This window comes from Ylistrum balloti, unplaced genomic scaffold (assembly GCF_031769215.1).
Source record: "Ylistrum balloti isolate Yb309-2 unplaced genomic scaffold, AGI_CSIRO_Ybal_v1 Utg369798, whole genome shotgun sequence".
NCBI lineage: Eukaryota > Metazoa > Mollusca > Bivalvia > Pectinida > Pectinidae > Ylistrum > Ylistrum balloti.
This window is the reverse complement of record NW_026781977.1, coordinates 1129962-1152084: the sequence shown is the minus strand read 5'-3', so window position 1 is coordinate 1152084 and position 22123 is coordinate 1129962. Positions and strand designations below refer to the sequence as shown.

Below are 22123 nucleotides of genomic sequence, written 5' to 3'. Positions count from 1 at the left end.
CATTTAAGTCTGAGGAAGAAGAAAATTACTAGAGAATGAAGCATCAGTAGCACCACCTAAATGTATCAATCATGTTCAAATCCTGTAGGCGATATGGGCTGCAAATACTGACATTGAGCAAGGTATTTCACTTACATTCCATACTTGATGACTTTAAATTGTGGCACGCATACACACACACACACACACACACACACACACACACACACACACACACACACACTCTCTCTCTCTCTCTCTCTCTCTCTCTCTCTCTCTCTCTCACTCTCTCTCTCTCACACACACACACACACACACCCACCCACCCACACACACACACACACACACACACACACACACACACATACACACACACATATATATATATATTGCTATAGTGAAAATGTGATGAATTCTAATATAATTCTAATAATATTTATGTATATACATACATTAACAAAACATAACAGATGTAAATAGTTGGATATTGGAATTCTATTTATGACAAATAAATAATGATAAAATAATAATACAAAGACGTGTTTATGAAAAACTGCAACAAGTGGAACATTAAAATCGAATCGTGTAAGACATGTTACATGTACACTTTGTGAAACATTTGTATTCATTCTGGTAATTATTTTGTTTACTTTCAAATGTCAAGGTCAAGGTGATATGGTAAAAAATTTTAGTACCCAAGAAACGTCTTGTAAAAAGGGACACATGAAAGCCATCCCTCTTACCGTGCAATAGTTACGTGCAAGATTAAAGTTGGCAACAGAAAAACAGACAGACAAACAGACAGACAGCACAAAAACAATATGCCCCCGACCTTTCGATCCAGGAGCATAAAAATGCAAAATAATATACATATATATTCCATAAGTAAGAAAGTGTAAATATCATATACATAGTAAGTGATATGAGGTTACAGTGATAAGCACACACACGTTAGCACGAAAAATGACAATACAAAGAATACCCTCGATATTTTAAACTATAAGATACGAAAAACAACCCAGTAACGTTATAGACAAACATTTAAAAGATGGAAATCAAATGGATGTATTGAAGTTTCTAAAAATATGACCTCATAAATTTTCCGATATCCTGTATGCTCCTTCGGGCCAGGTGAGCTTATAAATGTTGACTTGTTCTTTAGCAATTTTGTTGCCATGTTCCGGAAACCACGGAATTTGTAATTTATTTTGCCTATATGATTTTAATAATTGTTTCCAAGAAAGCAAGAAAAATAAAGAGAACTCCTACATCGCAATGGCACCTCTATAGGAACAGGATGATAAATGTATAAAGTTTCTGGTAGTTATCAGAATGGTTTTGATATTTTACTTCAGAAACAGTCAACCATGGGGTTACGAAGAATACCTACACTCTCGGGTTTTTTCATATACATATATATTTTTGCAGTTTTTTAGAGTAAAATAAAAAATATCTGAACATGTGATTCCTTTTTCTGTTGTGAAATTTAAAAGGTTTATAGGGCCTGTGGTTTGTTTTTATACTACATACATGTATATCTTTAAGTGCAACAAAGACACCTATTGACTACATTTGGGACATATACCAATGACATTTGTTCACCATTTAAAATCATTTCAAAACATTGGTTATATGTATCCTCTGTACACGCAGGTAATTTCAGAAAAAATTAAATATGGGGAAATAATTTTCTAGCATTATGAACATGTTAGGTAGTGTACAGTTACAGAAATGATGTTAAACATTCTTAAAAGAGAAAATTAAAAAAAGATCTTTAGAATCTACACTCACTTGAAACTAACAACATTTTATATGCATATGACATAACATACATGTAATAATTAGCAAATATAACTGAGTCTTGTTTAATGCTGTAATTGATATGGAAATGACCATACCTGATAATAGGCCAATTCAACAGTGTTAGAAGTATTCACATATAAAAAGGAAGCTGTGTATTACATTCCTACCAGCATCTAAATAGGTGAGCCTCAAAATCTTTCAACAAAGATAAGTTATAACTATTTGGAGGATTAATTTGTTATGTTTTTCAGTCTCTTCCGCCCTAATGCAAAACCACTTCAACTGTTCTATATTTAATCTTCAATAACATTTGCTTTTGGTGGATGATACAGCAAAAAGAATATGATGACTTCTTTGCGTGTTTTAGAACGTTTCAGAGAACATCATTTTAGATGTAATCAGCATTTTATAATAATACATGTACCAAGTATGTGTATTGTTTCCAACAAGCTTTATTATACACATATATTTTTGTAAACTGGAGATACTTTCATCAAATATCAAACTTTTGCACCATTAGCATTAAAGTAGCCACGTTTTGGAAATGTTTAAAATCTGTATAGCAATAAACAAATACAAATTTGATAAAAGAAGACTAACGTTTTAGCAATAAGAATTTATGAAATAGATGGTACAAAACTTGTCACCAACACATGTTTTGACGTAGAGTCAATTCACTGAACACACAGATATTTTGGAAATATTTAATCTAAAAGTTTATATATTTGTTTTCAAACAAATAGATATGGGAGTTACATCTCTTAACTAAAGAGTAACTATATATCTAAATACTAACTCTAACAATAATCAACGGTAAGAAATAAAAGAGAATGTGGATTTATTTGAGCAAAATATAGGGTTCAGAATGTTATACAGTAAATACTCAAACTACAGGTGTAAAAATATATAAAGGTAGAGAAAACCATTTGCCTGTCACATCTCCACTCAAAGGAAAGGTCCTGTGAGTTCACAAAGGACGACAGATTTTCATGTTGTAGATCTCTGTATATGAGTATACTTCTAAGGCCTACATAATTATCAGTTAAATCAGACACAGCTATTTGTGAAACTAACACATTTTCCTTAGACTTTACACGATGCTCTATTTCTGAGTCCTGGTGTACTGACAATGATTGTCAGGGCTCCCGTGGGTTTATATAAAGTTGACCTCTATGCCATAGAGGCCTGCACTAGTAGCTGCAGAAATCTTAAAAACATGGCCATTATATCTGCACCAGTCATATCCACATATACCCGGGATATGATTACAACTTTGTAAACACGATAGTGGATGAAGCACCAATATATAGAACTCAAGTGCGATGTTTTAGATAAGATTCCAGTTATAAAATAAAGTCATGTTGTTCAATTGTTTTAGAAACGACCACCAAAATCTCAGAACAGTTCAGCATTCTATCATAGGGTGTACAACGTTGTATTTATTTTTAAACCTTAGACAGGTGTAGATACATGTAAATGAAGCAGCCAGGAGACCATTGATGGTCGTTGTTTGATAATACATGATGTGAAGTTGAGATGACCTATCAACTGTAACAACTGTTTTTTAGTACAAACCAATTTCTCCTGTAGGTCACTGATAACGTCACAAATCCCTTGCACTTTGTCACCTGGGAGGCATGCTTTCATCCTCTCAGAATCCAGTATGATACTCAAGTATTTGAGGAATTCAAGTGTATATTTTGTATTGGCATTTAAAGTACTACAAACATGCAAAGTTTGAAAGAATTCCAGGTGTGGGTGGTTTCTATGGGAAATTTAACATTAGCTGGAACCCCATCTTTGCAGTTTTGCCTGTTTCATTGGTAACTGGAGAGGAGAGGGGGGAAAATATAGGAAAATTAGAATTCCTCAATAGCAAAGGCATATCCAGAATGCTAGCTTCATAGTTATATAAAGTTTTAAGTAGTTATCTTGAATGGTTTTGGAATCATGCTCCATACAACTGAAATTTGCCACTTGACCTTTCTGCTTCCATGGAAACAGAAGTATTTAAATGGAATAATTGACAGCTGTAAAAAGTTGTGACTAGTTATATTAATTTAACAGTTTCAGAGATCTGGTCTAGAAAAACGGAAATCTATAATTTGGCCTATTAGTTTCCAAGGTAACAGGCCTTACATAATTGTCTCATTATTAGTAGTTTATTATTACCGTATATGTAATATTATTTAACAGTAAGGAATGCATTGTAACTGTTATCAATATTGTAATATTGTAATAATTATTACACTGACTGTGGTGACTGTATTGTAACTGTTATCAATATTGTAATATTGTAATAATTATTACACTGACGGCAGGGACTGTATTGTTACTACTATCACTATTGTAATAATTATTACACTGACTGTGGGGACTTTATAACATGGACTGTATAAAAATGACATTGTGTATCATTCCCTGTGATATCGTATCATTTATATAAAAGTCAACCTTTTTTTTAATTTGACCTTGCATGTGCTAAAATCGACTCTTAGTATCGAACCATAACGTTATTATGCAATAATTTCCGTCATGGAAACATTCTATTTAGCTTCGCCATTGACCTGATGACCTTGAACCTGAGACTGTGCCTTTTTAGTGTCTTTTGACCTTGTTTTTGACCCAATGCGCAAAAGCAGTTAGACTTACACTTAGTCGGAGATGCTATTTACTTCTGGCCCTCCAGTGATTTATGTAAAGGTCACATCGACATTGGTAAACGTCACGTAAACTTTGGTTGTTAAGTTGACACCAACTTTTATAGAGGTCACATCGACTTCATTGAAGGTCATATTGATTTCAGTGAAGGTCAGGTCAACTTTGGTGAAAGTCAACTTTAAGTGAAAATCACATCGATTTTGGTGAAGGATCACATTGCCTTCACTTAAGATCACATTGACTTCAGTGAAGGTCATATCGATTTCAGTGAATGTCACGCCGATATTGGTGAAGGTCAAATTAATTTATTTCATTTTGGCTTGTGTAAAGGTCGAGATCTGTATATCTTATATTGACATATCAAGAATGCCGATCTGTCAGATGCAGATTTGATTCGGATCAGTTTTTATGCTGCCCGAAGGGAGAGCATATAGTCGCCGCGTTGTCCACCCGTCCTAATTTTGACCGGAGCATATCACAAAAACTATAAGAGATATCAACATGAAACTTCATAGATCTCGATAAGGAGAAGTGTAGTGTACAAGGAACATAAATCTAGTTTGCATAATTTAGGAGTACTTGAAACTTGGTGTATACACTGGTCATACTAAGAGAAAGTGCATTATACCAAATTCAGGGCCTGCAACTTCTTACTTATAGAGTTATTGCCCTTTGATTGAATTTTGTGTCCAATAAAGTTGTTTTCATTTACAGTATCCTTATCAACGATGTGTAGCTTTTGTAGTATTTATAATCATAGTGGTCGGATGGCGCAGTGGTAACGCACTCGCCTTTCACCTCACCGTCCGCGGTTCGATTTCCGGGATGTGAAAAGGTATGGGGTCACCTGCCGACCATGTGGATTTTCACGGGGATAAATATAAGTTGGAAAATCTTGTTTCGCAATTGTTGTAAAATAAATAAAGTTTATTATTAGTATAATGCAATCGTGATTATCTAACGACAAACTTCCTGTTCATCATAGCTGAATTTAGCTGCTAAGTTTAATATACTGTCACTCGTTGTGTTTTGTGTATCACAGGACGTGTCCACTTAGGACACTCAATCAAGTTTTGTAGATACAACAGCGGTGTACATGACCCATCATACAGTTTAAAAATGATAAACAACGATAGTTTGGTTCTGATCATTCAGATTTTAATCTGTTTGAAATCAACTGGGCATTCTCAACTAATTGGAAAAGAAAAGAATGCTGTTTTCCTGGAGCAGGCCGTGTTAGAGCGAGTGAGGCATGCAGTACTGGACACGATAAAAGTTCTTGAAGCAAGAGTGGAACACCTGGAGATGGAAAACAGGCGGATCCTTTCAGAATTAGACTCCATGAATGTAGAAAATCCCGCATCAGGTAAGACATATCTGGTATTGAGAGAACGGGACAGCGTATACTGTTTTAGCAAAACTCCATTTGTATGTATTAAGTGTGATATAAGTATCACCATCTGAAGAATTTATCTTACGAACTGAGTAATTTTCCCCCATAGTTGCAATAACAGATGGTATTCACTTGTTCGCCTTTTGTAGAATCTTCGAGATTTCACCTGATAGACACCACTGCTGGACTATTAGTCCGCGGGGTTTACCAGCCTGTCTGTCATGTTTTATTTCATTAGAGTATTTGCACAGTTCCGGATAAAAATTTGAACTTTTGCTTCTAAAATTATCACATGTATGGAATTTACGAAATTTACTTAATTGCAGGGCTAGTGCATATCCTCAATTAGATTGTGCCATTTGTTTCGATTACTTAAAATTTTCCTCAGTCGCCTCCTAGGTTTATAATATATGAATTGAGACCTTTACAGTCTTCCTTAGGCCGTGCATTCATTTACTCACGTTTTCATATCTTCTTTATTACTCTTCGTGGTTATGTTTAATGAGGTCAGGGGTCACTATCGGTTCATTTACGTTACAGTTGAAGTGTGTGGAAAGCAAAACATACGGACTTATTTGAGACTTCATCTTTACATTGCAATTTATATTTAGAAATATTATGAGCTTTCTCCTCCTAAATACAATATGGAAAAGCAGAAAAATGGTAAAATATTTATTTTATATTGTCAATCAGAAATACGACCTCACAATTAACTTCAGAGATTTGTCAGGTTTTTGACAAGATCCCTGTGGGTTGGAACAAGGGATGGTATAATACCACAGACGTCAGTCTCGTACCGAACACAAACATGGTAGATATGAAAAATACATTTATCATCAGTAGAAAGAGAATAGTTCATGTCATTGTCATCAAGTCATAAAGAAATCAGATCTGTGCACCGTTCAATTTATTTTAGGTTGCCGAAGCACTGTTAATTTGCGTTTCAATGGCAGTGACAAGTTCGCATTATTGTAATATTTTTGTGAGTTATCACTGTTACTAACTGGAACGGAACTGGAACTGCAATCACATAATTTCCAAATTGTATACATGAGGTACATTTGCAAGAGGTCTATGTAAAATGACTGTAATATTTTTAATATTTCAATATTTTGTATAATTTTTTTTCTTTTTTGAGCCTTCCATATAAGTCATGAACCTGAAATAAACTTATCTTTAAGTGTGCAGAGCCTACTTCCTCGTAATTTCGCTCATGAAATTAGTTGCGTTTTCCATCGATCTATGCGAGTTCCGCCGAGTCATATTTTCATTTTAATGTGTGCATTTTGACATGTTTTATATAGTGATGACGAATGGCTGCCCCTCGCCGAGATGTGTAATCAACGGACTCGAGTGTAAGTGAAATTATTCCAACTACAGAAATAGAATTTTTAAAGAATTAACTCTATTTGCCACTAGTAGGCCCTGTCCCTCTCGCCCCAGGAGGTGGCCGAAACCTTATATTTATACCAAATAATTCTCCTTCGCCACAGAATAGTTGAGGCCAAATTTTGGCAGTTTCCATCTATTCCCACAGGAGTAGCGATTTGTAGTAAAAAGTTGACGGACGCCAGACAGACGATGGATGGTGTGCTATGGCATAAGCTAACAAGTCTTTCGTACCAGGTGAGCTAATAACGGGCAAATCTTTTATCATAACAAGAAACACACGGGTATCACACGTACATTTAACAGTTAGGTGACAAGAGTTTAACAACTAGTCTTATTAATCTCTAAAACCTTGAAAAATAAAAACATTTATTGCTTGCCCACTAAAATATTTAGACTATTTAGCTCAGACGTTTCTAAAACAACAAAGAAAGATTGTTAAATAAAATGTACTTTTTGGCCCCATAAACCAGTGCCCTTTGGAGGTAATGACCCTCATTTTACTACTAGGAATTCTGACTTGCTAAGGCTAAAATTAAGTATGAACGAATTTTGTCCGGGGTGGTTAAGGAAGACTTCCCTATAAATTATTAACATCTGACTATATATATGCAATGGGCCAAATAGGGACTGAACAGTTTCTCAACTACTCTACAGCTTACAAAGGAGACATTGTTGATTCATTAAAAACATTTTCTGCATTCTTTAAATCATATTCTTAATATAAATAAAAAAAACTGTCATTACTTCGAGCCTATTGCTCGTTGAAAAAGACATTTTAAGATCTCAACTCATTTGACCCAAGAGACCTTGAATATAGGTCGAGGTCAATTATTTGAATGAACTTGGTAGCTCTTCATCCACTTATGTTAACGTACAAATATCAACAGCCTGGACCATTTCATTACTGAGAAAAAGATTTTAACACATTCGACCCCCGTGATCTTTAAAAAGAGAAAATGTCTATCACGTGAACAAAATTGGTAACTCTTCGTCCAAGCATGCACTATGCCCAAGATAAGCATCTGAAGCCTTTAGGACCTTAAAATTGGTCAAAGTCAGTAATGTGAAAATACTTGGTAGCCCTTTTAATCAAAAAGCTACTGGCCAAATATCTGCACTCTTGGCATTTTGTTTTAGAAAAGAAGTCGTTTCAAGATTTTTACACATTCATCCCCTGTGACATTGAAAATTGGTCAAGGGTAATTCATATTGGAAAAAAAACTTCCTCCTAGCATGCTATACATAATATCAGCAACCTGGGTCATCTTCTTATTGAGAAGTTGTTTAAAGATTTTAAAATATTTGACCCCTGTGACCTTTAAAGTGGGTCAGGAACATTCATATTTCCAAAAATTGTGGTAGCCCTTCATTCCATTATGCCATAGGCAAAAAGATCACCACCTGGGCCTATTGGTTGAGAAGAAGTGATCTGAATGGAACGTTTACACGAGTCACAGAGCAGGACAACCGGTAAAACAGGATGACTATAGGTCATCAAGACCCTTCGGGTCAGATGACCTAAAAATTTGAACCTTCCCCAGGCCCAGTGAGTTAGGGAACACTAAGAGCATAGTTTGCACAATCTTTATTCCTGACTTCCTGAAGTAACTCATATGTGCATTATTAAAGATACAACCATGTGGAACAACATAACAAAATGTTCAGTTTCAATATCAACTGTCGTAAAGTTTGATCCCTCCAAGTGGACTCATGGAAGGGCTAGGTCTCCGTTTTACCAGAAACAAGAGGCCCGGTATCGCTCACCTGGATCTTTATGACCAACATTACTATGTCTGTGCAAATGTTCCACGTTTAACACATTTGACACATGTGACCTTGACCATGGGTCAAGGTCATTTCTTTACTTTCTTGGACTTCATGAAAGGAACAAACTGGCCAAATATAATGATTCTAGGCTTTTCGATATTTCAGAAGAAATTGTTTAAACGTTTTAACACATTTTACTCCTGTGACCTTGAAGATTGGTTAAGGTCATTTCTTTAAGCAAACTTTGTAGGACACCATAAGAGGAACATATTACCCTAATATAATGATTCTAGGCCCTCCGGTATTTTGAAAGTCCCTAAAAATTTTTTAATACATTTGACCTCTGTGACCTTGAATATGGGTTAAGTTTTTTTTTTTTTTTTTTTGCAAACTTTGTTGGGCTTCATCAAAGGAACCTTCCAGCCAAATATAATGATTCTAGGCCTTCTGGTATTTTGGAAGAAGTTGTTTAAAGGTTTTAAGACATTTTACCTCTGTGACCTTGAATATGGGTCAAGGTCATTTCTGTTTTTGCAAACTCTGTTTGACTTCATCAAAGGAACCTTCCAGCCAAATATGATAACTCTACGCCTTTTGGTATTTCAGAAGAAGTTGTTTAAATGAAAAGTTGACAGACGCTGACGGACGGATGACGGACATGGCCAGGTGAGCTAAAAACCAGTTGCCCTCGCCAGGTCAGATGTGCAAGACATATATTTACCAGGGAAATGTTAATCTTTATTATATTTAAAAACAATAACTTTATTTTGTCTAGGTCCCCGCTTCTTCATGGATCCAGGTACTCTGTATACACGGTATCTGTCCAGTGATAAACTTACCATGTCCAATAGACATCTGGACATATCCTACAACTGGACATATCCTACAACTTGCCAACAGAACCTTATCAAACCCAAATGTATGAGGGAGCACGAGGTTCCACAGTGTTTACAAGCACAGAAATAGTCTACTTTGAGACTGATATCTCCTACCAAATAGAAAGTGACTTATCTGCAGCCAATCTGGTTTTTGAGGTAGCCTTTGCAACAGAAAATGCAATCAGTAAAGGTCACTATGTCGGTCGGCAAAGTGGGGCCTGGTCGGTTAATGCACATAATTCTGGTACTGATGGTGTTGTCCTCTTCTTCAAATGTAATGGTGGCTCCATCATGTTCAGGAAAGTTCTCAGTGACTCTACTTCTGGGACAGAAAAAAATTTGAAACTTGGATTCTACATGAACAGAGTGGCTAGGACCATCGCTGTGTTTGACCTTGACATTACAAAAAGGATATACACTTTTACAGATGTAGACGATCAGCAGGACCTTTGGCCAGTGTTTGGTGTTTATCAAGCAGGAAATATAGATGCACGCCTGAGACTTAACACTCAAAAGGACATAAAAAGTTTGCCATGTGACCTGTTTTAAGGGCAAATTGAAACAATCATGATTCATTGTTGTAACTAAAAAATATGTGAAACATTCTTTCAAACATAATAAATCATGAATGTTTTGGAAGTCTGTAACAGACAAAAAATGATATCAAACAAAAGTAATATTTTCTTCGCTTTATCAAATGGTTATTTAAAAACTGCTTTCATTAATAATGGGCACGAAACCTGATTGGTAAAATACAGCCATCTTTTCAACAGTAAATCAACAAAAAACAAGACAAATATTTCAGATAAAAATCTATACAGATTTATTTTCTGTGTAAAGTTTTCAGGTTCTTTGTGTTACTACACAAAGAAGTGACAATAATGATTTGAGATATTCAGTTTGACCTATTACACAGTAGAAATTATTATTGATCATGATCAGGAGAATGTTTTCATTTTTGTATGTTTGGTATATTGATAAATCTATTTTGAAAGCTAAATCAAAACACTGGTATCTGATACCTTATAATCAACATTCATAATATCGAGAATGTTTGATTTGTTGGTAAGATGTTCTCTGACAGAGAATTATAAGCAGTTTTGGCAATAGGGACAAATTCTCCAGTACCATACAATATAGTTGCCTATTCTTCAAAGTGAAATTATTCTGCAGAAATCAAAATTGCGCATTCATTTATTCATTGCTATCAATTTCTTGGAATGGATATTTTAACAAGTTATATAAGTTAAAACTAAGCCAAAGTGTAGGAAGATTCCTGAAGCATCAAATTAGGAATACATTCTAGGAGTAGATTCACCTACTTTGAAGGTAATGATATTTCAGTACATACACTGTACTGTAAAATGATTAATTTCACGACGGATTTTTTTTGTTTAACTCGTGGGTACTCTATATCTGAGAAATGTTATGTCCATGAAACCATCAAGATTTATATAATTGGATTTTGTAAGGTTAATCAAGGAAATTAAGTGTCAACCAAAATGGATGTTTTTGGAAAACTATGAAATTTGAACCTCACAAAAATATATGATTATTCAACCTGAATAAGTACCTTTTCCTACATATTGACTCCTTCCTACCTAAATATCAGTGTTTTATACAATGTACCAGATATTGTCATAGGAATCTTTCTGAGAATTGCCAATGTGTTCGAAAATATGTGCTATTGATCATAGCATTGTACCAAACATCACCTGGCAGATTTAAATAAAATATTTCTTATCAAACTGAATTGAGATTGTGTTGTTCCAAAACCAATCTTTATAAATACAGAGCACATAAACACATAACCTGCTAATCCAATGTTTTTGGATTTTATTTTCATTTTATCAGGACTTAACTAAAAATATTTCAATGACAAAAGTAACGAAAGAAATCAATCAAGGAACAAAAATATTACCATAAAAAGAAATTGTCTCATCATCTAGTTCATCTGAAAACAAAACGGGTATAGACTCATGTTTAACAATGTGATACCAATTAGAAACCCTGAACCATAGAATGTTCTTTATTTGCAAATTCAACTTGGATTTCTAGAATGAATAGTAAAGAAATAATTCTGAGAAATATTATGATGTGATAAACTGAGTGCTGTGGGTCTAGTTATAGAGAAATAAGTTCGCCGTTTGTTTTAAATGTTATAAGATTTGTTGATATTTTCTATCTACAGCATGCTGCAAAACTTTACATCCAAATACACATGGTATACATAATGAAATATTTCAGCTCGAATCATCATGATGAATTATTGTGGTATATCTTGAGGAAAATGATGAAAGAACTTCCTAACTTTATTAGTTAAGTGCTCTTGATTAACAATGAGAGCTTGCCAATCTCCCCGTTTATCCCTTCAATGCCCTTTCCCCCTCCCCCCTCAATTTAATCCTACATTCGATGTTTGCTTTTTTTGTGTTTGTGACGATGTCTACTTGGACTTCTGGAAGTTGATCTCTTGTGTGGTGACCTTGACCTTGATCTTCGCGACCTCTTCGGACTGAAATAAAAACAAGACACCTAGATAGCAAATACAGTGATCAATCAATGATGTATTTTCAGGAGTCCTTTTCGACTTTAAAAACAATGGGTCCCACACCATAAAATATAAGTATTTTCTGAAATTCTAGAAGTCTCACCAAAATTCTATGAGTACAGGACTTTGGACTAGCACATAGATTTATCACTGACATAATCATTTAACAAAAGACAGGGAGACTAAGACCTAGTGTTCCAAAAGTGTAAGCATCTTCTGCTTTATCAAAGACACCTGCCGTGTTAATTGGTCTATTCCAGTAAAGGGTCACATACTCCAATGAGAACAAGGTTAACAATGTGGCAACTATATGCTCCCCTGCAAATTTGTGAGGAGCATAACAACTCATATCCACCATACCAATGAGCTTTGTACACATCTAACTTAACAAGATCAAAGCCACAAACACAAAACTAAACTGTTGAATTTATCAATGAAAACTCATCAGGTTGAATGTCAGAAGTTTAATGTTGCTTTTCCTTACGCAAAATTAGCTTCTCATTAAAAAACTGTTAACTACAAATGATGGATCACAAAGCAATAAATAATCAAATGATCAAAACCCTCACCATTTCTCAGAGCCCCAGTTAAAAGCATTTCACATTCCAACTTTTGTCTTAAAAAATCCCCTTTGAGTAAAAGTTTCACTGATTTTGTATCTTAAATTTCAGAAAATTTGATGAGTTTCATAATTTTGGAAATAAATTCCTTCATTTCCAAGTCTTTGAACAGATTTCTTGTATGACTTGAAATACTAGAGAACACCAACCTTTTCAATCTTTTAGAGCCTCGTTTTGGACTACTTGAAATAGATCTATAAGCTGAAGGAGAGTATGATCTTGATCGATGACGCTTCCGTGCATCTCTTCCTGGTGAGTCAGTTTCCTGGAAATTTGATATAAAGTTATCAAATATGGCGTTTAGAATATTCAAGGATTTCATAGAAAAAAGAACAATATTTACAATATTAATCCAGGAACATATCATTTAAATTCTGTTTGTTCCTAAATATCTGAAAAAAACATGTTGTAGCATAGCATCATCCTAACATTACATCTATTACTGCACTAAATCAATTACACAATTATTCATATTTCATCAAAGCATGCATGCTTTTGCACATTTCATTATAATGACATCATAATCAATCATTTTTGAAAACCAAGTTCATTTTAATACCTATAATACAAGCACCTATGAGAAAGTGAAATATATAGAGGTAGGTGAACACAAGTCTTTATCACACAAAACCACCCACCTTCTGTAGCAGTTTCTTTCTGTAGTGTTCCACTTGCTGCGATATGGTTATATGATTTTTTCTAGTTCTCTTTCCAGCCTCAAGTTCGTCTTGGTACTTCATAACTTTAACCTTCAAATTACATCATTATAAATAATGGTAAATCTATTGCTGTCATTTTTAGTACAATAATATCAATCACAGCAGAACCAAAGTTAAACATGTTCTGGAAAAGGTACTTGTTGTGAAAAGAGTTTTAAGGAATTATATTACATAGGAATTGTATATTTATTCATTACTGTCATCACCGTAAGGAAGAAATATATGAAACACAATGTTTTAAGTGTAAAGATATGCATTTCTAATTAATGCTTGAATAAGGAATGAATGCATAGCTAAACATTCCACTGTTTGATTTCCAGTCAAATTCAGGTGAGCTTTAATAAATTTTTTCCATTGTTTTATTCTTTGGGAGCTTGTCTGAAGTTTACCTAAACATCTGATTTTTTCTGATACACCTTATAAAACTGTTAGTTGATACCTCAATTTCCCGAAGTTTTGCTCTCCTTTCCTCCGTCATTTCCTGTTTGTGGTGATACTCGGAATAGTCCTGGAAACTTTCTTCGTCTGATGCTGTACCTCTAGAGTATCCTTCCTCTTCATCAAGAGGTCTGATAACAAAAAATTTGTTTGTATTCAACATGTTTTCATGGTGTTTAACAAAGGTATTGTTAACTTGAGTGTTATTTTTCTGGGGTTTAATGTATCGAAGATAATATAAATCATTGCAATATAGTGAACTTGAAAATGAAGTTAACATGGAAAACTTGTTTGGTTCATAATTTCTGTGAAATATATAACCTTTTTTTATCCCAGTTTTTGATCAGACTATAAAAAACATCATAAATCTCTTCCTGGTGTTTTTATAGGACAATATAGTGGTAGGGTAACTTACTGCCCATCAATGGCTCAATGCATCTCTCCTTCAGATATTTCTCTGATAGTACATTAACAAGTGTTACTTACTGCCCATCAATATCTCAATGCATCTCTCCTTCAGATATTTCTCTGATAGTACATTAACAAGTGTTACTTACTGCCCATCAATATCTCAATGCATCTCTCCTTCAGATATTTCTCTGATAGTACATTAACAAGTGTTACTTACTGCCCATCAATATCTCAATGCATCTCTCCTTCAGATATTTCTCTGATAGTACATTAACAAGTGTTACTTACTGCCCATCAATATCTCAATGCATCTCTCCTTCAGATATTTCTCTGATAGTACATTAACAAGTGTTACTTACTGCCCATCAATATCTTCATACATCTCTCCCTGGGATTTTTCCTCTACCTCTTCTTCCTCTTCCTCCTGGTTGTCGAGTAGGTCCCATTTAGAGGTTGTCATAGCTACATAGAAAAAAGAAAACTTTTTTTATCTTATTTTTGTATCGACCGATGGCTCCTTTGCTAGCACTTGAGTGTAACAGCTACTTGATAAACGTATGCATCCAAATAAAAGAGGACATGTTTATGTTGAACAGCTTTCTATGAAGCTTTAAAACTTAAGACCATTCAAAAATCATTTTAAAAAGATGACTTTCATACAATTTTCATGTCTCCTGTTTAATACACAAAAATACAAGAAAGAGCTTATCTACTTCAAAATTTTTATTCTGACATTGAATCTAAACTGATCTATCTCCTCCACTGTGAGTTTACAACAACACCAGAAAATCATAAGATGATAATTTTCTGATGCTATACCTCTTTCTAAACATAAAACAAGTTCAATGATAGAGAAATAGAGAGTCACCTGAGAACTTGTTTGATATGGTTACTTTGTTTACTGACTTGCTATCTATACAAGAGAAAAGCATATTCCAGCTCACACATACCCTGTGCTTCAAGCTCAGCATCATCAACTGTCTCCCACTTTGATTTAAAGAATTTTGGAGCTACTGGGGACCTGCCATGAACATCAGCACATTCCTCTTTTTTCTGGTACTCGCCAACTAATCCAGGAACAAAAATATCTTAATGCTGAGTTTTACTTCATTAATTGTCAATAATTAAGTTGTCACCAAAATTTTAAAATGTTTCTAAGACATAAATGGCCTATATTTAGAAGTATCATTATCTGACAAATGTCTATAATAATAACATTAACCTTGACAATTGAACCCTGAGACACTAACTCATCCGATGTTTTGTCATAGTTGACCTTTGAACCTTTTGATCAAAATTCCTGAAGAAATGAGGTTGCTCAAGTGACGACATTGACCAAGGACAAAATGGTATGAAAACATGTAACACTATATGCCCCAAACCCCCACAATAAAAATCATGGGCCGTATAAATGCACGAGATGGAAGTTTTCATTGTAACATAGCACCTACTTGGTGCCCCATCCAGATCTTCAGAGTAGGGTTCTCCATCGTACTCCACAAGAACCTTTCCATCCAGATCCTCCTTTGACTGTTCAAGTGGAGCACCATCCAGGTCCTCAATAGGTGCGCCATCGAGGTCCTCACTGTCTGAGTGATCAATACCTGGCAACTTGGTCACCCCCTACAAAGAACAGAAGGAAATTGGTGAATTTATCATTAAGACTTTCACAAAATCATATAAAAAGGGTCTATCCTATTCAAAAGCACCCGTCAAAATAAAAGTAGAAATTCATTCTGAAGAAAATGGCTTCAAATTTTCATGTTTTTATACACCAAATTTATACATATTCAGTTCTATTATGTCGGATAAGAAATTCAGAAAAGCATTTCACTGTCAGAACATCATATCTATCTTTTTTTCTTTCACTTGTACTTTATAAGTGATATTCTATTGAATGTCTACATAGAAAAGAAACATTAACAAATGTTGCCATTTTTTCATCCCTCATTCATTTTATAATCTTATTCAAGACTTTCTTCAATAGAAGTCATTCTAAGGTATTCAGAAATGAAGTTAAGGCAACAGTACAGATACAATTTAAAAGGTTTTCTTTTCCTTATATTTGTTTAAAACAAAACACAGAAAACAATGATTAAGAAGCTCACAGTGAGTGTTGCATGCAACATTTGACTCTTCCTGTGAATTAAAGTTTCTAAGCAACATAGACCTTGATAGCAATGAACAGATATCTCATTTTAACAACTGAATGTCTTCCATCTAAAAGCCTTTGTTTTGACAGGAAGGTCACAAAAACCAGAAAATAATACGGAAAAGCACTTTATATGCATTCCCTTATGCTTAATACTGTATGAAGTTTTAATCAAGTTTATCATCCCCAATTCAACTGAGTGATTATCTGGAAAACAAACTAAAACACTGACATGTCGGAAAAGACCCGGCTTTGTGTCTGAACTTTAAGGGTGAATTCAACCGCTCTAGTTACATTGTAAGTATATACATGAAAAGAATTCTGATACAACGACCTTAAACATTGGTCAGTAGACTACTGGTATTATTCTGACAAACTTTGCTTCCATTAATGTCTATTGTAGTAAGTGATCTTCCCAGTCTTCACAGTTGACCTTTTGACCCTTAACTCAATCCCATCCTATATGTTTTCTGATAAAAATAGATTGCATCAAGTTTCAATAAATCGGTCAACCCTACTACAAGTTATCATTTGTAAACCAAAACATGATGACAAAAGTCTAATTCTAATAACAGTGACCTATGTAGTAGACCTTTTATTGAGTTTGGGGGTGAAGTCATTTCAAAATTTTCACACATTTGACCCCTGTGACCTTGAAAATAAGTCCAGGTCATTCATTAGAACAAATTTGGTAGGCCTTCACCCAATATCATGACCATGATCATTTGGTTATGGATAATGTCAAAAATGTTTATGCCAGATGACGTACAACATCAGACAAACGACGATCGCAATAGGTTACTCAAGACTTTGCCTTATGTGACCTAAAAACCCACTTTAACTGTCAGAATCCAATATGGTCAACTGTCAGACATTTTGATTTCCCTGATCAGTCTCATAAGTTGCACATACAAAAGTAAGGTCCTGGGAAACCTATGTTACAGATCGATCCAGGAATCCATCAGAATTATAACAAGACTTATCTCAGATCAGACACAGGCTGTTAACACAAGTTTCTTACCTTAGTAGGTACAAGACCAAGAAATATATTCTGTAGGTTAATTAGATAGTCATTAGGATAAATAGCCCAGTCTTCCCAGGCCCGGAAACAGCCCATCACTTTTTGCTATAAATAAAATGAACACATATAATATTAAATAACTTTTTTCGGGCTTATCTCCCTTAATTGGGTGGAATATATTGTAATTGTAGAAATCTAATACATATGTCCAGTTTCAACAAATTTTCTTCAACAATTCAAAGTTTCACAATGAAGAAAAATTATCAAAATTAAAGACAAATTTCAACTTTCAACAGCTACATGTAATTGTTAGAGGCTTTGACAAGTCTTTCTTCTTCAACCACAAGATTTTAATATAAAAATCATACAAGAGTGATAGAATATTTCACTTTTATTGTAATGAAAAGCCCAACATAATAGAATTTAATGTTCAAGAGAAGTATCTTGACTCAATTATTATACTGTTAAGTATCTTGAACAATACAAAGTTCCTGTTCAATAACAATACAGATTTAGCTGCCAACATGTGAGATATTTGTTTTACAGGCCACATATACTTACTTTAAACTGTTCTGCTTTTAACCTGCCATCAATATTTACATAGGTCTCGTGTACATCTTTGAATATTTCCCGTAATTTAATTTGAAAACTGAAAAACAGCAGAGATTATAGTTTTCAAAAAATCCAACTATCAAATATAAAATTCATCAAAGAAAACATATTTTTAGCGATTTCCCGTAATTTAATTTGATAACTGAAAAACAGCAGAGATTATAGTTTTTCAAAAATTAAAATGGTCAAATATAAAAATTCATCAAAGAAAACACATTTTTAGCGATTTCCCGTAATTTAATTTGATAACTGAAAAACAGCAGAGATTATAGTTTTTCAAAAATTAAAATGGTCAAATATAAAAATTCATCAAAGAAAACATATTCTTGGCGATACATCAAGAAATCCTTTCTTTAAATAGTAAAGTTAATCTCCCTTCAATGTATAATTTGCCATTTTGTAACTCAGCCTTATCAAATTCTTAATATAAGTTAAGTACTTCTGTGTTTAAAATCAGAGAAGCACATTACTAGTGAAGTTGCAACATCTTTTTCTAATCGTTATCAAACATCCTTAAGTTTACATTTCTATAATGAATGTATGTGAAGACTTACCATTTTCTAAAGAATGAAGCATTGGGGACTTTAGCACTACTGTTAAATAAAATATCTGACACCAGGAACAACCTTGCAATCTGTAACACAAACAAGACATGAATGTCAAAGTTTTGTAATCATTAAATTGATGTCCAGTCAAACACTCCGATCAATAACATATATATATATTGCATTACAAGTTTTAAAGCTTAAATTCCATAACAGAATAAGTTATGTTAAAAATGCCTGCTGTGGTACATGTGCAAATTGAATTACCAGAGCAATGCCTCATTTAGCACCTAAAAGTCGCAGGAAAATTGTACATTAATCAATCTTTCAAGATGCAAAAGCTAGTTTTAAAGACTGAAAGGTCACAAGACTTTATATACCACATCTATCCATAGGTTATCCAAGGGCCAATATATTACCACTGACTCGAAGAGGGGAGGTGTTTTGTTTACAGGACAATAATGAGCAATCTCTGAAATTTCTACTGAAACTACAATAGACTTATTGTGAGGCATGGGCTGGAAAAATACAGCAGATGTTGCATGGAGACTGACCTTTTTTGGAATTGGAGTCTGTAGTATGGACAAGGACTCAGTAATACATTCTACAATTTCCTCTGCCGCCTCCGCATGATCTAGGCACCACACCATTGCGTCACCAATTTTCATTCGCTCTGGCGTTAGCTCACGTAATGTATCTTCTAAGCGATCTCTTTGACTAGCAAAAAGAAGATTTGTCATCAGGATATTTCTCAAGATCATTTTTTCTTACAGAATATTTTCTATCCTCACAAAAGTTATATAATCAATGTATCAATCACTGTGACCTTCATTCAAATCTGTGTGACCTTCATTCAATTCAAAATGACTTCCACTCAAATCTGTCAAAACCTTTGCACAACTCAATGAGACCTTCACTCCAGTCTATGCTATGTTTATATAGGTCAGCAAACATTTCCTAAAGCCACACCTTTACTTGGTAGATCAAATCAACAAACCTATCTGTTAGCTGTCCCTTTTTGGTGACAACCTCATCCTCCTGATCCAGAGGTAGATCCTCACGGACCAGTTCATCTGGCATGCCCTGAGTGTAAGGGTTCATAGGTGGGGGTTTCCACTGAGAACCTCCCTTAAACATTTTAAACTCTTCTGTCCTCCATCTGTACGGTGAGTCACCCTGAAGTATAAATAAAGACTTGTTAATACAGAGACAATCAACCTTAAGTAATACCGTAGTACAAGAAATTTGAAATTTTGTCTTGTTACCTTTTTTCATATCAATGCTATAAATTGAACTGATATTAATGCAGAATCAAAATATTTTCTGGGTTATCAGGAACATTTACATTTTAAGCTATACTAGCAGGTCTTATTTTTTGGAGAAAGAGGGAAATTTTTTTTCAAAAATATTGAAACTGTGTGATTACAAAATAACTGTTATTTTAAGGAACTATTTATCACAAAACAACAGAAATAGGCAATTAATTAGGATATATTTGATTTCAAATCTAAAATTTATCATAATTTGATTTCAAATATTCAAAATTTGTCCTAATTCTATATGAAATGTAAAATGTATCACCAGCTGATTTCAAATCTAAGGTTTACCACAAACTTGTTACCACTCCCTTCCCCTTAAAAACTTTCCACTTTTTATCAATCCTCCCACAAAAATACTCCAAAGAAGTACCTACCTGAAGAATGGTGAACATTTTCCATCTATAATAGAGGTGTGCTGGGCTCTGGTTGTCGAACAGGAACCTGCAATCACCAGGTATACACCATTATTAACAGTCAATTCCCATGCTACATTACTGATACAGGGCACTGAAACACTTCTGTTGGTTTTCACATCTCTCAAAAATTTTGATTAATCAATTTTAGAATATTACTGAAAACAACCATCTTGGCTTGTTTAATGCAGGTGCAACAATCATTTTCAATTCATAGATATATCTCCTACAAATATGCTTCCTAAAAGAGCATATACATCACTGTTAGGAATAAATGAAAACTAATGCTTTAAATTTCAGCCATTTCACAGATATATCTTTCAATTGTACAAGTAACAATTGTGTAACTTTGTTTTTCAAGGTTTTTAGAAGCCAATGTAAGACAAATGAAAATCACTAGGAAGTGCAGTCAGTTTTGATTGTAATTTAAATTCAAATATAAAAGCCATAATGCATGAAAATCTACCACTTGTAATTTAAATTCAAATATCGAAATTCTATTCCTTATCTAAGTTTCTAACACATAGCAAAGCTTTGGTCAGTTACTTTTAAAAGTTAACAGAAATATTTCAAAATAAATCAAAATAAGTTTACCTTGTAGCATCATATTGTAACAAACAAATTATCTTCAAAATCAAACAGAAATAACAAAAAAGAAAATTTGGTTGTATCAAAATCAAAAACTTAATAAACAGTACATCTGGAACAAGCTACGGGTGTACTAGGAGATCCAGGCACACTATATACCACAAGTACATGTACACCAGGTAAGGTAACTGCTTTTCTATTGAAAATCAACAGGATCTCCATCTATCAAACTTGGGGATAAGTTATATAGAAAACAAGCAAACATTGAAAGCAGTTACAACATGCAACAGAAATAATGGTCAACTGTCCGACCTTGGATTCTTGATTTTCATAAAATTTTCCCGCTTGCAATAGTAAAAAAGTACAAGTATGACAAAGTCTGTATTATACTATTCATCTGGAATAATAAAAATCACATCTCCCAGTAAATGTGTGCATTAAAACAATACTAAATGGACATTGACCTGTTAAAACATTCCCATATATTTTAAAATAATGAAACATTTTTAATATCTTGTTATCAAATACAACTACTGCAAGTCAACATTTCAATAACTTTTCAGTTCCTGATTCCTGAGGATTAGTTTAGACACAAGAACACTTGACATGGTATAGAGATATTGGGAGTATAATGGTGTACTTACCTCTCTATTGAATAGGTAAGGGTATATCATTAAATACATGTGTACACAGGGTATATGATATTTTCAAGCAACAGTAATGATAGATGGCAAGAAATGCTGCAACAATTTTAATACCAAACACAGCAACATTTATTTGATGCTCTGTGACCTCTTTCAAGTCAAAATTTCATTTACATTTCAAAAAAAAAAAAAAAACCAAAAAAACAAAAAGGAAAGA

The 22123-nt window shown here is 33.9% G+C and overlaps 1 protein-coding gene and 1 pseudogene across 1 annotated transcript in view; one reads left to right on the top strand and one right to left on the bottom strand.

The window, feature by feature from the left end:
- The first annotated feature begins 5562 nt into the window (after positions 1-5562).
- Positions 5563-11626, top strand: LOC132544456 (uncharacterized; annotated as a pseudogene).
- LOC132544413 (U2 snRNP-associated SURP motif-containing protein-like) overlaps positions 10673-22123 on the bottom strand; it is a 27327-nt gene continuing 15876 nt past the window's right edge. Inside the window, exons 12-24 of the mRNA XM_060208004.1 lie at positions 20636-20702; positions 19940-20118; positions 19497-19659; positions 18952-19031; positions 18347-18434; positions 17786-17890; positions 16064-16235; positions 15563-15679; positions 14972-15074; positions 14203-14332; positions 13683-13793; positions 13194-13309; positions 10673-12388 (exon numbers count right to left, since the gene is read on the bottom strand). Of these exons, the coding sequence (XP_060063987.1) occupies positions 12280-12388; positions 13194-13309; positions 13683-13793; positions 14203-14332; positions 14972-15074; positions 15563-15679; positions 16064-16235; positions 17786-17890; positions 18347-18434; positions 18952-19031; positions 19497-19659; positions 19940-20118; positions 20636-20702 (1540 nt within the window). The 3' untranslated portion in view covers positions 10673-12279. The remainder of the gene's footprint in view (positions 12389-13193; positions 13310-13682; positions 13794-14202; positions 14333-14971; positions 15075-15562; positions 15680-16063; positions 16236-17785; positions 17891-18346; positions 18435-18951; positions 19032-19496; positions 19660-19939; positions 20119-20635; positions 20703-22123) is intronic.